The sequence below is a fragment of the Corylus avellana genome, chromosome ca9 (genome assembly GCF_901000735.1).
Source record: "Corylus avellana chromosome ca9, CavTom2PMs-1.0".
Classification (NCBI taxonomy): domain Eukaryota; kingdom Viridiplantae; phylum Streptophyta; class Magnoliopsida; order Fagales; family Betulaceae; genus Corylus; species Corylus avellana.
In genome coordinates this window covers 23,130,657-23,149,566 of record NC_081549.1, presented here as the reverse complement: position 1 = coordinate 23,149,566, position 18,910 = coordinate 23,130,657, and the positions used below count along the sequence as shown (strand labels likewise).

The following is an 18,910-nucleotide window of genomic DNA, read 5'->3' as shown; positions in this document are numbered from 1 at the left end:
TCTAGAAGTTCTATCCATTAAAATATATATATATAGCTAGAAAACTTGAGTGAAACATGATGGGTAAAGTGTTGCTTGATTTACAGTATCAGTGTGCTTGGCTGGCATGAATGGTTGATCTTACTTGAGGAGCGATGATGAAATCCATTGATTGGTTTATCATGAATTTCACATAATATTAATAAGAAAAAAACTGATTGGGTGGAATAGGCCATGGAAATCGCGGAAAGGGAGGGGTGCCGATTCTTCTTCCTCCACAATCGTTGGCCAAATGCAAAACCTCATACCATGACAGCCAATCAAGATATAACGCTTAACGGCAACCAACATTCCCCCCTCCACCATGTAAATCCCAAACCCGTATCTATCTTAACTAACCCGATTCTTTTGCCAAAACTCTCTCTCTGTCTGGCGACAGATGTTAAGATTATTATCTTAATTATTTTTGTTTCTCTCTGGGTGTTTCTTTCTTCTGTTATCGTTTTGCTTCAGATATCGTAACATGTTTTACTAGAATATACGATTCGTCTAAAAAAAAGGTAGGGGAGATAAGGAGGGTGGTGAGTAGTGGGTGGGATGGAAGGATTGGATGGGCTGATAGAGAGGCTGCTAGAAGGAAGGAGGAACAGAGGCAAACGGATTCAGCTCGCAGAGTCCGAAATCCGCAAACTTTGTGTCAGTGCCAAAGACGTCTTCCTCAGCCAGCCTATTCTCCTTGAATTAGAGGCTCCCGTTAACGTTTGTGGTATTTTTCTTTCTTTCTTTCTTTTTGGTTCATATCAAAAATCCTATAATCCTTTTCTTATGAAACAAATCAAAATCTCAAACTTTCTATTATTATTGTTGTCTTTTGGAATTGAACGCGTATACAATTAATTGCATTTATTCTCTGTTGAAGACCTCCATCAAATAAATAGGGGACACCGATGCTGACATGAAGCTTAATTTATTGTGTAACAGGAGTACTATGATTATTGGATTCATATAAATTGGTAAAGGTGACAACATTGTTTTAAACAAATAACTATATGTCAAGGATTCTAAGGCAGACACTTTTATTCATCCATCACGTATTGAACCCCACACACCAAAAAATGTTGGAATTCTAATCAAATGATTAAATAAATTATTTTTCTTTTGAAATAATAATTAGTGATTTAATCGGCGGGCTATTATTATATCATTATACCTGAAGAATGGTAAGCTGGGTTGTTTTATGTGTGCAGGTGACATACACGGTCAATATCCAGACCTCTTGCGGCTGTTCGAGTATGGGGGTTTTCCACCAGATTCCAACTATCTATTCCTTGGGGACTACGTGGACAGAGGAAAACAGAGTATAGAGACTATATGCCTTCTACTTGCTTACAAGATCAAGTTTCCGGATAACTTTTTTCTTCTCCGAGGGAACCATGAATGCGCATCTATCAACAGAATTTATGGATTCTATGATGAGTGCAAGCGCCGCTTCAGTGTCCGTCTCTGGAAGTTGTTCACTGATTGCTTCAACTGTTTGCCAGTAGCTGCAGTCATCGATGACAAAATCCTGTGCATGCATGGTGGGCTTTCACCCGAAATGCAGAGCTTGGATCAGATCAGAGCTATAGAAAGGCCGGTGGATGTGCCGGACCAGGGCCTATTGTGCGACCTCCTATGGGCGGATCCTGACAGAGACATCAAAGGGTGGGGTGAGAATGATAGGGGTGTTTCCTACACCTTTGGAGCAGACAAGGTGGCTGAATTCTTGAAGAAACATGATCTTGATCTCATATGCCGTGCTCACCAGGTCCTCCTCTCTTTTTTTTTTCTTTTTCTTTTCCAGGTTCACACCATTTCACAACATCGGCTGACGAATGGAAAATGTATGGCAGGTAGTTGAAGACGGTTACGAATTCTTTGCAGACAGGCAGCTGGTTACCATATTCTCGGCACCAAACTATTGCGGAGAATTTAATAATGCAGGTGCCCTGATGAGCGTGGACGCAAGCTTGCTCTGCTCCTTTCAGATTCTTAAACCCTGGAAAGGGAAAACAGCACAACTGGAATAGTAACTCCGACTCCAAAGCATTTGAGAAAGAGAGTAGGAAATGCCAATCAAGACTCGGCTCTGATTTAAGAGGAACTTTATATTTGTTTGTAATGATTTGTTTTCTGCAGTTGCAATCCTGCAGATTATTCATGTGACCGAGGGGGGGCAATAAGACGACCTTGTATATATAACTCTTCATTAATTTCTGCTATTTCGTTTTATCTGCTCATGCACTTCATTTTCTTTCATTAAGTTGTAGTGAAGTTAAAAATTGTCCAATTATATTGCCATAACAAAAGTTTACACACTTTCTTACAATGCCATTCTTCCTTTTCCATTCCATTTCTTGATCGGTAATGCTATATATCACATTTGTGTTAAAATTGTCTCATTCACATCATAAAATAATTGTGAGATAAGTATAATTTCTAATTTAAAGGTCGGTTAAAACTGTCACGTCAATATTGTGAAATAATTGTAAAATAAAAATGTCATTTCTAACATTACTCGTGATCCAAAGGTTATTACACCCTGCCATCTGAACAAAAATTAAAAATAAGATAAAAGTGTAGTATATAACATTACTCAACTATTCTTCCTCAGTTAATTTACCGTTCTTCTCTTCAATAAGTAAGAAGTAAAGAAATTCCCACTAAGAGTTGAAGAAAATAAAAATGTTAAATATTTGCACTGAAATTGCTAGATTTATAATGCTTGGACAAACTTGTAATTGCTGCATCTCAATCAGGCAGTATACATTCCCCAAATGCAGACCTACAAAACTACTAGTACATAAGAACTGCACAGATGATCAAATGATACAATACAAAATCACTTTGAAAGCCTCATGGAAAACGATTAGAGTGCACTGAAGTTATCCAGTCAATATACGCAACATGGCTAGTCAAAATGAAAACCAATCCTCTGGCTGCAGATTTTCAGTTAGACCACACATGAACCAGACCATGCCTGTTACCAGTATATATCTCATTCCGTTCTTCATCATAGAAAAGGGCAGTAATGTCTTCCAAAGCCTCTGCAACTGTGCTTCTCACCCTGGAGTGATCCTGCTGCTTTGAACTGCAAGCACTGCTGCTGCTTTGATCAACCTTGGGCCGGCCGCTGGTAGCATTTATTTTTGCTAGGCATTTCCCAGTCAAGATATTGCTGATATTGATAGACCCAGCTGCTTCAAAGAGCAAACAGTGAGACAACAGTATGACTCCACCCACCTAACATATTCTCCTCATGAAATCACAACCTCAAGTCAAGCAACAAATAGTGATAAACTGACCATTCTTATGCTATCTCCATGTTCTGGTGAGGAGACAAATACAGAAACGGGATAAAACTGCTCACCATTGTTCTCATCTCAGAAATTATGATGTTCTATAAAACATACACAACCTGGCAGATACTTGGAATATCTAAAAATGCTACATTACTAGTGCCATTGCTACATATATCACAAGAATTGAAAACCAATGTTCTGCTCTGTCCTCCACTTTAATTCTAATAAATCTAAACCAACAGCTAAATTACATGACACACAATGGACCGCAACAGGCCATAGTGGCAGACAAATAACTCTTGACTCAAATTTAGCAGTCAAAATTCTAATTTAGACTCCAAGTTGTTAAACACAAGATTACCAAACCAGTTGTTAAGTCAATTACCACAGTTATCAATATCATAATCGAAGAAAGTATAAAATCAAACACCACAAATATTTTGGTTACTAAGTGGAAACTTTTTGAAGAACTCTTCAAAAGTAAAACCAACTACTCTAGGGGTCAACCAACACTAAAGGCATCCACTATAGAAGATTTGCTTCCAAAAGAATTTCTATGGCCAATCACAAAAGGGTAGGTTCAACTAAGCCAGAGTGGCCCATTATCAGCTAGCCATGAACATAGGACCTTTAGAGAATTACCATTTCCTTCCATCCAATGATCATCAGATTCAGCCTTGCAGTAAGATATAATAAGATCCTGATCACTTGTAATATAAATATTATTTGTGTTGCAGTCTGGATGCCATAAAAGGTGATCCTCAAATGAAGTCACAAGCTCCCCACGAAAGTTCCAAACAGCGACAGTACGATTTCTGAATGTCAGGAACAACTGGTTCTCATACAGAAAGATAAATGCGGATGGAGTCATGAACTCAGTCTTGCTAACTTCCATCAGCTCAGCATTTCGAACCTACAATCAAGGCAATGACATTTAAAAGAAGCTAGAATAACCAGAGGCTGCAAGATAATGCCCAAAAGGACAATGAATACTTAGGCAATGACATTTAAAAGAAGCTAGAATAACCAGAGGCTGCAATATAATGCCCAAAAGGACAATGAATACTTAGGCAATGACATTTAAAAGAAGCTAGAATAACCAGAGGCTGCAAGATAATGCCCAAAAGGACAATGATTACTTACATCAAGAATCTGAAGATTTTCATTTTCTTGCTTTACAAGAAGCTTTTCATTGAATTGTTCAATGAAGTCCACCTTCTTGTTTCGATGAAGTAGATGATTGAATGATTTGAGAACTGTGCCATCTTCTATTGATAGAATCTTGAGAGGAACATGACCCGTAGCTCTAACGAAAATCAATAACATGATTCCTGGACTGTACAATCAAAGTAGAAATAATGGGTTAAGATGAAAAAATAAAGACTTGATGCAGAAGAGTAGAAGACCAGAATAAAGAACCCATACTTTGTAACTAGTTTGGTTCAAGTGAGTGAATAACAACCATTTACCATACACACACTCACACAAACAGATACTCCTGCATACCATGTCCCAAACATGATGCACTTAGTTCATACGGATGCATCAGTACAAACAAAAGCAAAAGCAAAAGCCTAAGAGCTCCATCTATAAGAAGTTCAAATTAAAGAGCAAAGACAATTACTACAAAAAATGATAATCTATTCATTTTTAAGACATTTTTTTTTAATGACGAGGAACCACTTCGTGGTCCCTACAAAGCGTCCCCTCTACATGAATCGGGTAATCCGGACGGCTGGCCCCAAAGAATTATTTGCACCCAAGAGAAATCAAACCTTAGACTTGATGGGAATGCCACCAAGACCAATGGATATCACCATCACATAAGAAGATTATGAGAGTCAAGATCAGACATTATTTCACAAAGGATATAAATTTCCTACAAACGAGTTTGTAAGAATTTATACAAACCAGCATCTTAAAGTGACATGCACCCCTTAGCATGTGAGAAAGCACATATTTTTTTAATAGTATGTACTTTTCACATTTTAATAGCTTAAAGGACGCATGTCACTTTAAGAGGCTGGTTTATAGGAAATTTATGTTCTTTCTCTAAATCAGTAGTCAAATGTAGTTATTTAAGAATGCCATAAGTTAGATCGATATAAATATATAAATAAAATAGTTGTTACGTTTATGGGCATGATTCTAAGGCAGAGAACTTAGAAGGAATTTGGCATGCTGTCGATTCAAAGAATTCAGTAAAAGATAAATTCACAGACACACTATGAGTAGCATAACTGTTTCAGAAGGGGAGGGAGTGATTACCTGATCTTTATTTCTTGTACGTTTTTATCCGATATGGAGTAAAGCATAGTATAGTTTTTCAGGTCAAACACCTTGTATATACTGAAAATATTTACGTCAAGCCTGTTAGAATCAATTATGCATTTGACCATAACAAAATAGAACAGTATGAACTCTGGAAAGATACCTATCTTGTGCAGAAAAGGTTAGCACCTTTCCGTTAACATCATCAAATTCTACAAACCCGGGCCACTTTAGAGACTCAGACTCAAAAAGAGCAAAACCAGCATCTGGCTTACCCCTCCGTATGTATCTAATCACATAAACGGGTAAATATCAACAAGAGGAAGAGATGTAACAAAAACGTTAAAGGGGTTGAAGATGAAAAAGGAACATAATAAGAGAAAGATCTGCGCACTCAATCCTTGTGGATCTGCATTTCAAAGAGCTGAAGTTGTCTGAAGCATAAACGGACACTGTAATAAGTGAGTCATTGTTCTTATTATAAAACAAGCTTCGAATGACTTCATCGGGACTAACATTCAAAAAACATATCCTTTCGTTTGTCTCTGCATCCAGAAATAGCAACGCAGAAAATAACAGACAATCATTTTTCTTTACTGGGAAATAAAATTCAAAGATGAACGAAGACCATAGTTAAAGGGATGATTCATATTTAACAAAAACAGGAATTTATGCATTGTAGTACCTCTACTAAAAGCGGCACACACGCCCGAATGTGCTAACGCAAAGACTATATCGCGTGCGGCCACTATCTCAATAACTTTTGTTCTCTTCATCAAAAAAGGCAATACAGGGGAACAGTGCCCCTTGGGATCGTGGGTATCATACTCCTCCTGATGCAAAAGAAGTAAACGAATTTAAAAGGGGAAAAAAAAACCTACCACAAGCATCCTCGTGATCAAAGTCGGATAGATCAAGCAAAGTTTTATATGAAGGAGAAGGACAGGCATTGATAAATTGAATGGAGAAATTACTAAGGAAAACATCTGAAAGACAAAAAAGAAAAGAAATAAAAAGAGAGAAAGAGACCATCAAGCGCATGTTGCGGAACCTCTCCTGGGCATTGGTGATGGTGAAAGCTCGATGGCGCCTGGAAGAAATCTCTCGCCTTTGAAGTTTCTTGACGCTGTTTACGAATCCCTCTGCCCTCACCCTTTTCTTATTTGCCAATATCCTTCGATTCGAGCACGGCGCCGATAATCTCCTCCCTTCCATTTTCATATACTCCACCTTTTCAATTCAATTAAATTACCACATCACACCCAATTCGAAATTCACACGGAGCTCCAATTCGGATGCTCTTCCGGTCCGCCAAAACCCTAATTCCAAAATTCAAAAGCCTCAGTCACAGAGTAAGTATAGCCAAACCCGCATACGCGCGCTAGCGCCCCAGGACTCCCTCTCTCTGAATCAGAGGGCTAGGGATTACGAAAGAGGAGAAAGATATCTCTATCTCCAGTCTGGCGAGGCAGTGTATCTGTACGTGAGAGAAAGAGAAAGAGAGAGGGACAGATGGAGGTAATTGTTTATATACTTGTTGTATTCGTAGGGGTGATATATTTTATTTCGTATTCCTAAATCTGGTTTAAATTATTTCAAACTCCTCTCACTTCACTTCACTGCACCGCGACTCTGCTGCTGCTTTGCTAGAGCCCACACTTCGATGCCACGACACTCGACAATTCGACGCCATATATATTTTACAGGGATAAATGTAAAATTAGTATATTACAAGTCACTCTATGTAGTTTAAAAAATAATTTATAAGTTTTTAAGGTAAGTTAAAATAACATTTTACTTCCTGAACTTATTTTCTGTTAAATGACTTAGGGTCTGTTTGGTATTGCGTTTGAGGGGCTTAAAAGTACTTTCAACACTCAAAAAGTCCGTTTGAAGAAAAAAGTATTCATTTAGTAAAAAAATTAAAAACGCTTTTAAGGGTCTAAAAAACTTAAAAATGGCTAAAACGCACTTTTGGTAAAAGTTTAAAAATGAAGCTTTTGCTTAAAAGCGATTTTTGACTTAAAAGCTCTATTTCTCAAACGCAATCCCAAACAGGATCTTAACATAAATCGTTTCATTGCCACCTCACACCCAATAAAAATAAGACATATGTTCTTTTTTATTTATGCTTTTAAAAAATGACAAATAAGCTTTTCCACGTCATTTTGAAGCTTCAGCACACACTCCACATCAAATGAAATAAACATAATCTCCCTATATCCCCCCTGTGCCGCCATCGTTTTCATCTTCCCCATCGATTCACTGTCCATGCCATCATCGATTCATTGTCCATGTCCAGGGACTAATTTTGCATTTATCCATATTTTATATTTTTATGGGTATTGTAGCTCCATATTTGTATTTTTACACTTACACATTAGAATTTGAAGAAATTCGTGAGCCTAACTCATCTTATAAAACCGGTTCTATAAGAGAGGGTTGTCATTCCTTTATAAACATGCCCAAGATCTTGTCAACAGGCAATGTGAGACTATTTCTCAACACCCTCCCTCACATGCAGGCCAGTATTTTTTCTTGGTCCTTGTCACGGGGTAAGTAGTGTGGACCCCCATTCGTCATGTGGTAGGCTCTGATACCATGAAGAAATTCGTGGGCCTAATTCATCTCATAAAATCGGTTCTATAAGAGAGGGTTGCCCATTCCTTGTAAACACGCCTAAGATCTTGTCCACAGACAATGTGAGATTATTCCTTAACAGAATTTACTCCTATGTTTTGACAGAAATTTACCAAATACAAAATAGTTTTCAAATTCGGCCCGCCAAAACACAATTTTCATGCAATCTTCAATTTTGATCAAATTAACTCACTCTAAAAAATACTCCCCGTAAGGTTCATATAGAGACTAGCTATTCCTTTAAAATAAAACACAGTTTTCATGCAATCTTCAATTTTGATCAAATTAACTCACTCTAAAAAACATTCCCAGTAAGGTAAGGTTCATATAGAGACTAGCTATTCCTTTAAAATACTTATTATGATGTTTGGTTATATTTTTATTATGAAAATATTCAATCTTTAAGTGGGTGGTGAATCACAATTGAACCTCTCCAAGTGGCCATCACCCCGATGTCGTAAGGAGTAGTCACCGCCACTAGATTGAATAATCCAAACACTCCCTAACGCGATAGTTGGGAGTAGCACCAACAGAGAGGAGGGTAAGTGTTATTCTAGTGTTACTTGTATAGGGGTATTTTAAAAATTTGGTTGAAATTGAATTATATTCTAATTAAAAAATTTGGTCATGAATCATGTTACCAAACGAATGAATAAGATAATCATTCCATTACATCTTCTTGTATTCCTGACAACGCCCGTTATTTCAATTGGAATATACCAAACGTGCTTACTCAGTAACTCAGCTAAACATGAAGGAAAAACAGGGTTTCCTCAAATAAAACTAACAGTTGGCAGATATACTTGAGAAGAGATTAATCACCCATTAAGAGGCATCATTATTGTGTTTGCTTGTGCCCCCTTCAATATTTTACTTTCACGAGGATAATGAGTACAACAAATACGCCAAGCAAACCATGAAGCTTCCGTTTTTTCAACAATCAATTTGAGCCTAAAATCAATCATCCTTTGCCTTCTTTCAGGATCTTTCGCCCCCTGGAACCTGAGTGGCCCAGCTTGTCCCTTCAAGATTTTCTAAGATGGCTAAAAACTTGGCCACTCGTAGAAACAAGAAGAAAACCTACATGCTAACAGATGGAAACAGAAAGGCAAGAGTATTTTGTAATGGTACTCATAGATCGAGGACCTTTTATATTGCTTTTACAACTCTTCTGTTTACATTAAACAGATCCTACATACCCACAGAACTAATTAATTACATTCACTAATTCGGCAACAGATCCTATGGCTGCAGTCCCACCTCTTTCAAGCAGAGAAAGGGCCAGCTCGCACTCATGCCATCCTCTCAATCCACCGGCCAATTTCCTCAACGTCTCCAGCTTCACTTCTTGAATCCATGCTGGAGTGAAGCGCACCATTAAGCCTACTAAACAAGACAGATAAGCTTTCCAAGTAGCAGGATCACAAGCAAGTGATATGTTTCCCTCCAATACCCCCGCCAAAAAGTCCATATGAGCCCCAACAATACGGGCCCTTCTAGCGAACGCCAATGATGCCGGTTTCGCCTCAACACCCCATAAAATTGCCCCTGACAAAATCAACAGATATGCCATGGCGTACCCCTCTACTATACGGGACACAGCACTCACCTTGTGAAGTTTCTCTTCCCTTGACGATAGCAGCCAGGTTGGAATGGTATTCCTGAACAGTTCTTGGACCAGGGGCGCTCCACCCGTGACACATAAAAGGCTTGCTCCTAGTGAGGCCACCTCCCTTGCCCTAGTAGTGGCCATGGATAATGATGCTTGACTAGACTTCAACCGAGGGGAGTCTGTGCTTGCCCATCTGGCAGCTAATTCCCGAGCATGTTCAGCTACGAGTCCTACTATAATATCATTTACGTAGTCTACATTCTGTATTGTCCGACAGGAGCGGAGGTATAGAAATCCAGGTGCTACAGAAGAGCAAACACCACGAGCAGAAATAGAGCTTCCCAACAGACCATTAACGCTGCTTTGATTGTTCAATGAAAAAGTTGAGATGTCAAATGATCCAAGGAATGAGGAGAAGCAACTTTTCAGGAGCTGGGCAACAGCTTCTTTGTTTTGCCTGAAGATAGAACGAGATGATGTTACAACAATGAAGTCATGCCAGCGTCGGACCTTTTGAGCCCATAGAGATCCAATTATATGCATGCCAGGCCAAGGGCAGCTTGATGCACAGTGCTCCAAAGCCAGCCCAGCAACCGAATGGATGTATTCCAGACTCTTTTCAAGTTTAAAAGTAATGGTTAAACTGACAAGCGCTGCCATAGGCAGTGGAAGCATTATAAGTGAATTTCCTACAACATATAAGAAAGCTTTAGCAACTAAACTGCAAAATTATTAAGTCAAACAGTTATCGTTAAACTAGAATATTTGCAATTATTTACATGTAAAAAATAAAAAACTTAAATATAAATAAAGAGGCGGAATATACCAGTGGAACAGCTTGGAAGATCAACACCCACAGCAGCAAGTATGGTTTTTATTTCAGACTGTACTGACGGAAGGATTGCTGCTGGACTGGGCCAATCTTTTCCATTCATTGGAACAGGTCTCCATATACCACGAGTAACTTCTGCAGAGAAGTAACTAACAATAGCAGCAAGAGATGCAGGAAGAAAATCAACAAGGTCTCTCAGGCCTGCAAGCATTCAAGCACTACTAAGAGATTTGCCGATGATGGGGAGGTGCATAAGAAGACCCTAAGTTCTATTTGCAATAGACGATATTAGGTAATATTTGCAAATAACAGAAGCAGAAAATATATTCAGAAACCAGAAAGGATTAACAAGCATCCCAAGTACATGGGAAAAGGGAAAAAAAAAACACACACATACACACAAACACAAACATTGAGCCCCAGCTTACAAGTTAGCACTTAACCTGTTGTCAAATCCCGAGATGAAAGCCTTCCATGGGCACAAGCAGTTAAAATTGCCTCAAGAACAAACGGAATAGATTCCAACACCTCCCATGCAGGGAGCATAGGTCTTTGATAATCATCTTCTCCAGTACTTGCAGGGGAGCTGCCTGTGCTGCTGCTTGTTAGTGTTGAAGAGTTACTAGCTGAGGTGACACCTTTAGTCATTTTCCAGTAAATCATACTCAAAATCTTATTAGCAACTTGATGAACAGGATTTCCGCTGGAGAGGCCAGCAAGGGTTGAAGCTATACAAGATTTGTTTTGACAATACCAGGCTCGTAATTTGGGATAAGAATCAATATATATAGGCTTTCCTGATGCTGACTCAGACTCGTTTGGATTGCTATTTGTTTCGACCTGGCAAGAGGCAATGCTGCTATTGCGCAATAATAAAAGATACTCCAAAGTGACCTCACCCTGAACTCCTACTATTCCTCGCTCTGAAATGCACTGCTCAAGAGGGGCTCTGTAGAATTTCCATAGACGAAGAAGATACAGAAATGCTAAAGAAAAGACCATGTGAATCGAGGGCTCGTCACCTTTGCTTGACTTGTTACTTGATGAGGGTTTTACTGAGCCAAAGGCCTCACAAAGTGGCATTAATGAAGCTGCAACTTCAGGGACCTGTAGGAAAAGAAACATTTTGCATCCATCAGAATACAGATATCAACTTGTTAGTCAATACAGCAAGGAGTAATGGCACAAAGTATGTCTTCCAACAGAAATGCCATAGAGAATAGATAAAAAGAGCAAACATCCAAAAAACCCTTACTTCAAAGATATCCATCCCCAAAAGTTCAAACCATGGTTCTTTAAGTCGGCTCTCAAGCTAACCCAAAATGCAACCATTTTGTCCAAAATAAATGAAAACTTGTATTTGCTGATGAAAAAATATATTCTAAATGCCATATCAATAAAATGAAGGGGGATAATATCACCGCTGATATTTATGATCTCTTAATTTTCATTCTATATAGCAATTTGGTCATTTATGTCAATTACACCAATTACATTGCCAATACATTTTACATGTCCATGGGCAGATTGCCATTTTAAATCAAAAGGTCAAGGACCTATAGTTTCCATTTCTTAAAATATCACTAAAAATGTTTAAATGCCAACAGGCATATTATCAAACAATATATCAGATCAAGCTGATTGGCAGCCAAGAACCTTTGTAAGGTTAAGGAAAATGACTTTCCCTGTTTTTTTTTTTGTCAGATTTTTTCAATGTTATGACTAGCCAATAATGGCCCACTTTTTTTTTTTTTTTTTTCCCCCCTTTTTTCTTTTTTCTGGGCAGTAATGGCACACTTGTTATGAACCAAAATCATGCTTGCAAATTGCAAGAGTGCAAGTCAAAATGCGTCCACAACAGCACGAGCCTAAAAGGCATATGAAACTCGTATTGTCAACCTAAGATCATAAATATTTATATATAAAAGTACTTACCGCACCATGCAAAGAAAGTATATGAACAGTATCAACAGAGGAAGCTCCCAAAAGAAGAGCATACAACATGGACATATAATCAACTAAGTGACTCCCTGGTCCAGTATAACTAGGAGGAGCTGGAGGAGAAAGAAGCTTGACCACAAATCGCACCACATGTTCCTGCCAAAAAAAAAAAAAGAAGTGATTTTGAAAGTAGATAACACAGTTATCCACTTTAAAAAACCAGAGGAGAGGGGGATCAATTGCTTCAAGTCCTAAATACAAAAATAAACAAATCTGAAACTCCAGAAGTAGAGACTTTAATGGGAACTGATATACATACATTGCAGTTGGTCCTAATGTTCAGTAGCATTTAAAAAGAATTCCAAAAGATGCCTACTTGTTCCAGGTAAGGGCTGTGAATGTGGCATTTTAAGCTGCATGGAGTTTGGGATTTGTTTGGGATGAAGACAAGGCAAAGAGTTACAATAGTCCCATGTGCTAGAATAGCATTAAATAGAAAAAGGAGGGGGGGAGGAAACTAGGAATAGAAGGAAGAGTCAATTTGTTTGGTTTAATTTAAAAAAAAATAATAATAATAATAATAATAATAATAATAATCTACTTTTATCTTAAGTCAACAAATTAGAGGGATACTACATGAAGTTTGCTTTGAGTTGAGAACTAGTTTTCTCGTTGCTTTTACTCAAAAAGCTTAAGGGACTCAAGTATGGGTTTACTTGTTTAGAGCAGTAATCAGATCACTGTATGATTTCTTTTTATCACCTTTGTGAGATTCAATTGAATTTTGGATCTTATCTCAAGTAACATAACAGAAATGTAAACAATCCATAAATCCTAATCAGTAGCACAAGAGCTTCCATACAAGGAACAAATTCTTCACTTTCCTAACCCTTAAGTCCATGAAAAAACACAACAACAAAAAAGTTGTTTCTTCTTTCTTCTTGTTGATAGGCATGACTAAACAAAAGTAGTATGAGAATCAATTCATGGAACATATAAACAATTAAAGCCATAGAGCACCGTCTCGCCCACACTATTTTTGTTTTTTTTATATAAGTGATTAAGATACCATTAAAATCGTAAAACGCCCCCAAGTACACAAGGAATATATAAGAGAAACCAACTAACTAGAAGGAGCTTCTCAGCCACACTATTGATAGAAGAGGACTTTAAAAATAGCCGAAGTACAACTTTACAACATCACTAGTGATGCTACCTGAATGTTCCATCCACGGGAGAGAGATGCACCACATAGAATCTTTGCAGCTACAGAGTTCTCCTCCTCTGATCCATTTATTGCTATATAATATAATTTCTCTATCTCCGCTAAACTTGAGGAGAGAAAATGGAGGGACAATTATTCAACGCCAGACTTACTAGTATTAGAATTTAACAAACAAAAAAATTATTATACCTCGAAGCAGGAGTCGTGATAAGAGAATTTATTAGAGAACCATTTAATGGTGCTCCTTCCATAAATATTAACCAAGGAGATTTTTCAATTGATGATGAATCTGACAGTGAAATTATTGATGCAGACACATAACAAGGCCAAACATATGCTGATGTGTCAATTAAACTTCTTGCAATGCAAGCTTCCACTATGAGGTGCCTCATGTTGCCCCCTGAAAGGCATAAACAATTAATTGCAAAAACATTACAGACAGCACTAGACAAAGGTGAAACGGCATAAACCTAGACCCATGTCTATGTAATGTATGGATGTAATATTGATCCCATGCCATAATAAAAACTGAGGATTTGAGATTAGAAGTTAATTAAATACTTGCCCAAACTACCTGCTTTTATAGAAGTATCAACATGACTGCCTCCACCTATACCATCCCTTTCGTTCTTGGCATTAGTAATGAAGCTAGCTGCTTTTCTAGCTGCATTATTAGCTTCACTAATGACAGATAACGGAGGGCATAGCAGGCCAGAGAAGTGTCCAAGAACCTGGAGAGAGGAAATCAGCCCATCTTTCCTTGAAGCACGATGCTTCCCATTCATTTTATGCCTACACCCAGATTCAACATATCCAGTAGCAGTAGCTCCTGGAATAGAAGAGCAACACAGTTTGGCCTCATCCTCCAAAACATTAGCAATTGCCAAGGGGACGATAGACAGAAGGACAGAAAGACGAGCCTCAAGACCTGGAACCGGACCTTCTGGAGGATTACGTTCCTGTAACGAAGGATTCAGAGAGTAAACATCAGATGAGTGTATTTAATTTTTCATGATAAGAACTGTTAATATAGACTAGTCTCAACTCGTTGCACAAGCCGAAGGGCTGAAAGCCAAAGCGCCAGGAAGGTTTCTTGCCAGCTTGCCTGGTTAAATACTTGGAGAGTCTTAATTGCCTCTGCAATTAGTCATCAAATGTAGGAAATAATAATTATTTGCAATTATCAAACAAATTATCTCTTTTATTTTATAAATGTGATATCTGCTCTCTCTCTCTCTCTCTCTCTCTCACACACACACACACACAAATAACAGAAATTGAACAGGAAAAAGTTCAAGGTATACTCTTCAAGAGGATAACCTGTCAATACATCCACAGCAGACTTGATAGGAAGTTGTTTCCCATCCATTGTATTCTCCATGTAAATATCAAAAGGAACCCAGCAAGCAGACCGACTAAATCCCGAATGGAAGCAAGGCGCTGGCTTACATGACGGGATATCAACAAGCATCCCAATTATATGGCGCTTGTCTAACTGGTACTGAAAGCCCAACACTCTGTGAATGTTGGCAGATAATTTTGCCAATAATTGATTTGCAGAATTCAGATCTGGGGATACCAATTCATTGGCCTCAAGGAACCACAGCCTCTGCAGGAGGCCATTGAACTTCTCAGGCCTTTCAGGTAAAAGAAACAAGAGAAAGGGATGATACATATCAGTTTCTACATGAAGATTTGCTTGGCATAGAAGTAGATTTATGTTTGAGCTTGTACTTGTGTACAGTCATACACATTTAAAAGTGCCTACCATTTTAAGAGTAGGATAGCATCATACGTATATGCAGCTAAATAAAAAACCAAACATACAGTTCAAAATGTATTGCATTGGCCCATAATTGCATATACAACTGCAAATAACATAGAAGGTGGAAAAGTAATATATCTTCTGCCCTTCCTACTCTCAATTTCTTATTAAGAGTTTGACAGAACAGCCAATGGCCTATCTCTTGACCTACTACTTGCTAGATATTGTTTCAAGCTATCAATCACCTCTCCCACCTCGCACCCTCAACACAAGCATTATGCTGTTAGACCCAAATCTCAGTGACAGTCATTAGAAAAAAGTTCATATTAGGATATCAAAGAATCTCCTCAAGGAACATCCTTATGCTGAAGACAAGGGAAAAATAATTAACAACACAAATGGATTATAAAAATAAATAAAAATCATGAGAATCATCATCTAGGCAGCTCGTTTGAGATAGAACAGTATTGAATTCATACATTATCCATGAAGCCTTCGACCAGTAATACGAAAAGTACAGGCAAATAGATTTCTTTAAATCCAAATATTAAAATGAACATGGGCTACAGGGCGAAAGAAAACAGGATTCATTCAAAGACAATATCCATCAACTGAAGGATTCAACCTAAATAAATTCTAAATTTCTAAAGAGATTTCCCAGGATGATCATCATATATTTGTCTAATGATAAATATGTTCCACTCAAGAAATCAGATCAAGAGTTGGAAAAGAATAGCAATTTGATGGATTAATAGATGCACTATCATAGCAGCATATGTCAAGCAGTTTCAGTAAACTTCAAAGAGTTGAATAGTTAGAAAAGAATGCATGGTTTTATTCTAATAACATCAAAAAAAGTTCACAGGGAGGCAAAAATTGAAGGCAAACAACACGAAAAGTGGTGTGCATACATGTTCAAGTGAACAAGGCGGAGTATAACCATAGCTTTTCTGCTTTCTGTTAGTTTTTCCACCACGTCCAAGGCCATAAAAGAATTCGACCTCCTTATATGTTCATGATGTTCATTTCCTCTGAAATTGTGGCTCCCTTTAAAATCTATGTCCATATCAAGGAGGTCTGCGCTTCCAACTGCAAAACTTGGTCTGTCTGTAGGTGTCATATGTAAACCCCAATCGTCCAATGTGCTATCAATCAAACCAACGACAATACTGAAAAAGAACAGCACGAAGGCATGTCCAAGCTCCAGAATATGGACCCTATATGTCTGAGACAGTTGAAGGGCAACATCAACAGATTTTATTATCCTGAAAGATAGCATAGCATGTATTCAACACCTCATTAGTTGATTGATTGTGAGTTATGCTAGCAACGACTATATTCCTTTAGCAAGCATTTCAACAAGCATCTATGCAACCCATATAATAATAATAATAATAATAATAATAATAATAATAATAATAATAATAATAAAATAAAAAAGATAACAAACAGAAATGGAAATGACACACACTTCTCTTTGCAGGCATCTGCCATCACTGGATTAAACGAAAGCGCATATCGACTAAGAAGTTCAAGATAGAGTCTATACGCCTTTGGTTGAGAGCGGCGATGAGGAAGTACCCTGAAATCACAAATAAGTAAAGAAATTAACAAACAGGTGCAAGTAGATGGTGGGTAATCACAAATAAGTAAAGAAATTAACAAACCTGGACGTGAGGAGGGATAGGACTTGAAGTGGGTAGATGAGGCCAGAGGAAAGAGCTTGCTCCATGAACTTCCAAAGGGATGAGTGATTGTTGTCAAAGCAGAGATGGGAGACCAAGACTTGGCCCAACTCGGCGCAGGGAAGCCCTATACCCCACGACCTTACGCATTTAGTCACTTCCAGTGCCCAGAGCAGAGTGTTTTCATTTCGCTGCTGGCACCTCTTCAAGGTCTCCAAAACCCCTTGTTCGAACCCAGTCAACTCGAACTCACTCCCCATTTCTTCTTCTTCTACTCGATCGGTGCCGTTGCGGCAGCGGCAGCAATTCAGTAAAGCAAAGTATCAAACTGCGTGGGCGTGCGGTAACCCTTGCAAGAAGGAGGCCACTTAATCAATTCTCACCTAACGCCGACATCATTCAGTTCTCCCTATCTACCCTCTACTCCAGTCTCCAAGGACAAGGAGCCCCCATTTAGTGCCGGCAGGCTTTGGCTGGCTGGAATTCAAAAGGATCCCATTCCATTGACCTGCAAGTTGATTTAGACCATTTTTTTACGTAACCTCTAAATTTCATCTAGAACAAAATCAATGAGTCAAAGACTCAAAATAAATAAATAAAAATAATTGTTAAATTATAAAATTATGGTCTTATTATATTCATTTAAACACATTTAATTAATTAAGTATGATAATTTTTTACTCAATTCGTAAAAAACAGTCTCAAAAAAACCCATTAAAAAAAGAATTGCCAGTTTGCCACCTACTCTACTTGAGAGAAAAAGAAACTCTTGTGAGTTGTGATGGATTCATCTCCAGGGTCCATCTATTGTGGGTTTGTGTTTAGGAAGGTAGGGTCCAAATTTGAATTGCCAGCCCAGAAAGTTGTACAGGTTGCGTAAAAGGCCCAAACCCCCTTTCAAGTCAAATCAACATCTTAATTCTTAAACACCTGGTTGGCCCTACATTCAGATCGATTTTTCTACGCGTATAATCAGGTATCGGCCGTATTTTCTTGGGTTTCGACTTTCTACACCCACCCCAAGCTACCCTTTTTAAAGCTTTTCTTTTTTCTTTTTTCGAATAATCACTTTATTTGTAAAACAAAATAAAAATAAAAATATGCAAGGAGAAGTTAAGAGTGTTTAAGTGGGCAGCTAAAAACAATTATGCATTTGTATTTTATTTTAGATAATATAATTCAATTCAATTGTATTTTGTAGTTTTTTTTCAATTTACTTGTATTGTGCAAAGTTTTTATAAATAGATGTATTTTTTTTGTAATAGAATTTAGTTTATAAATACTTATATTGCCCAATGTTTACAATTCAATTCATATTACCCAAAAATAAAAATAAAAATAAAAACTAAAAGAGATAAAAATGCACTAAAACAAGCTCCTTTTGATGTATGGCAGCTATACATAAGTATACTAATTCATCTGAAAGACTTACAAGTAATTAAAAAACAGTCTAATTGTAAATTGATCCCGTTTGTTTCGGCATAAAATATATTTTGAACCACTCTCAGGTTACAGACAAATAGCGAACCCCCCCCCCCCCCATATATATATATATATATAATACTAGAAGCATTGAGGAAGAAATGGACAACAAAGATGAGTTGCTTAAGAAGAGAGTG

General features: G+C 37.8%; 2 protein-coding genes and 1 pseudogene across 3 annotated transcripts; 1 reads left to right on the top strand and 2 right to left on the bottom strand.

Annotated features, from left to right (window-relative positions):
• Window positions 1–559: 559 nt before the first annotated feature.
• Window positions 560–2,198, top strand: LOC132161648 (uncharacterized; annotated as a pseudogene).
• A 506-nt stretch (window positions 2,199–2,704) lies between these two features.
• Window positions 2,705–7,112, bottom strand: LOC132161659 (uncharacterized). 2 transcript variants are annotated; one of them, XM_059571821.1, is made up of 8 exons: window positions 6,621–7,112; window positions 6,277–6,424; window positions 5,986–6,136; window positions 5,755–5,880; window positions 5,589–5,669; window positions 4,464–4,656; window positions 3,963–4,233; window positions 2,705–3,218 (listed from the first exon to the last, which is right to left on the bottom strand). In XM_059571821.1, the coding sequence occupies exons 1-8, from the start codon at window positions 6,810–6,812 to the stop codon at window positions 2,968–2,970; spliced, it is 1,413 nt and encodes a 470-aa protein (XP_059427804.1). In that variant the 5' UTR covers window positions 6,813–7,112; the 3' UTR covers window positions 2,705–2,967. The 2 variants fall into 2 exon arrangements, with proteins under 2 accessions (XP_059427804.1, XP_059427805.1); XM_059571822.1 differs by having other exon boundaries at window positions 2,705–3,215.
• Window positions 7,113–9,183: 2,071 nt separating this feature from the next.
• Window positions 9,184–17,834, bottom strand: LOC132191383 (mediator of RNA polymerase II transcription subunit 33A-like). Its single transcript, XM_059606362.1, has 12 exons — window positions 17,274–17,834; window positions 17,078–17,188; window positions 16,518–16,871; window positions 15,162–15,478; window positions 14,887–14,978; window positions 14,416–14,800; window positions 14,031–14,241; window positions 13,833–13,947; window positions 12,611–12,772; window positions 11,119–11,782; window positions 10,670–10,876; window positions 9,184–10,532 (listed from the first exon to the last, which is right to left on the bottom strand). The coding sequence occupies exons 1-12, from the start codon at window positions 17,549–17,551 to the stop codon at window positions 9,439–9,441; spliced, it is 3,990 nt and encodes a 1,329-aa protein (XP_059462345.1). The 5' UTR covers window positions 17,552–17,834; the 3' UTR covers window positions 9,184–9,438.
• Between the last annotated feature and the right edge of the window lie 1,076 nt (window positions 17,835–18,910).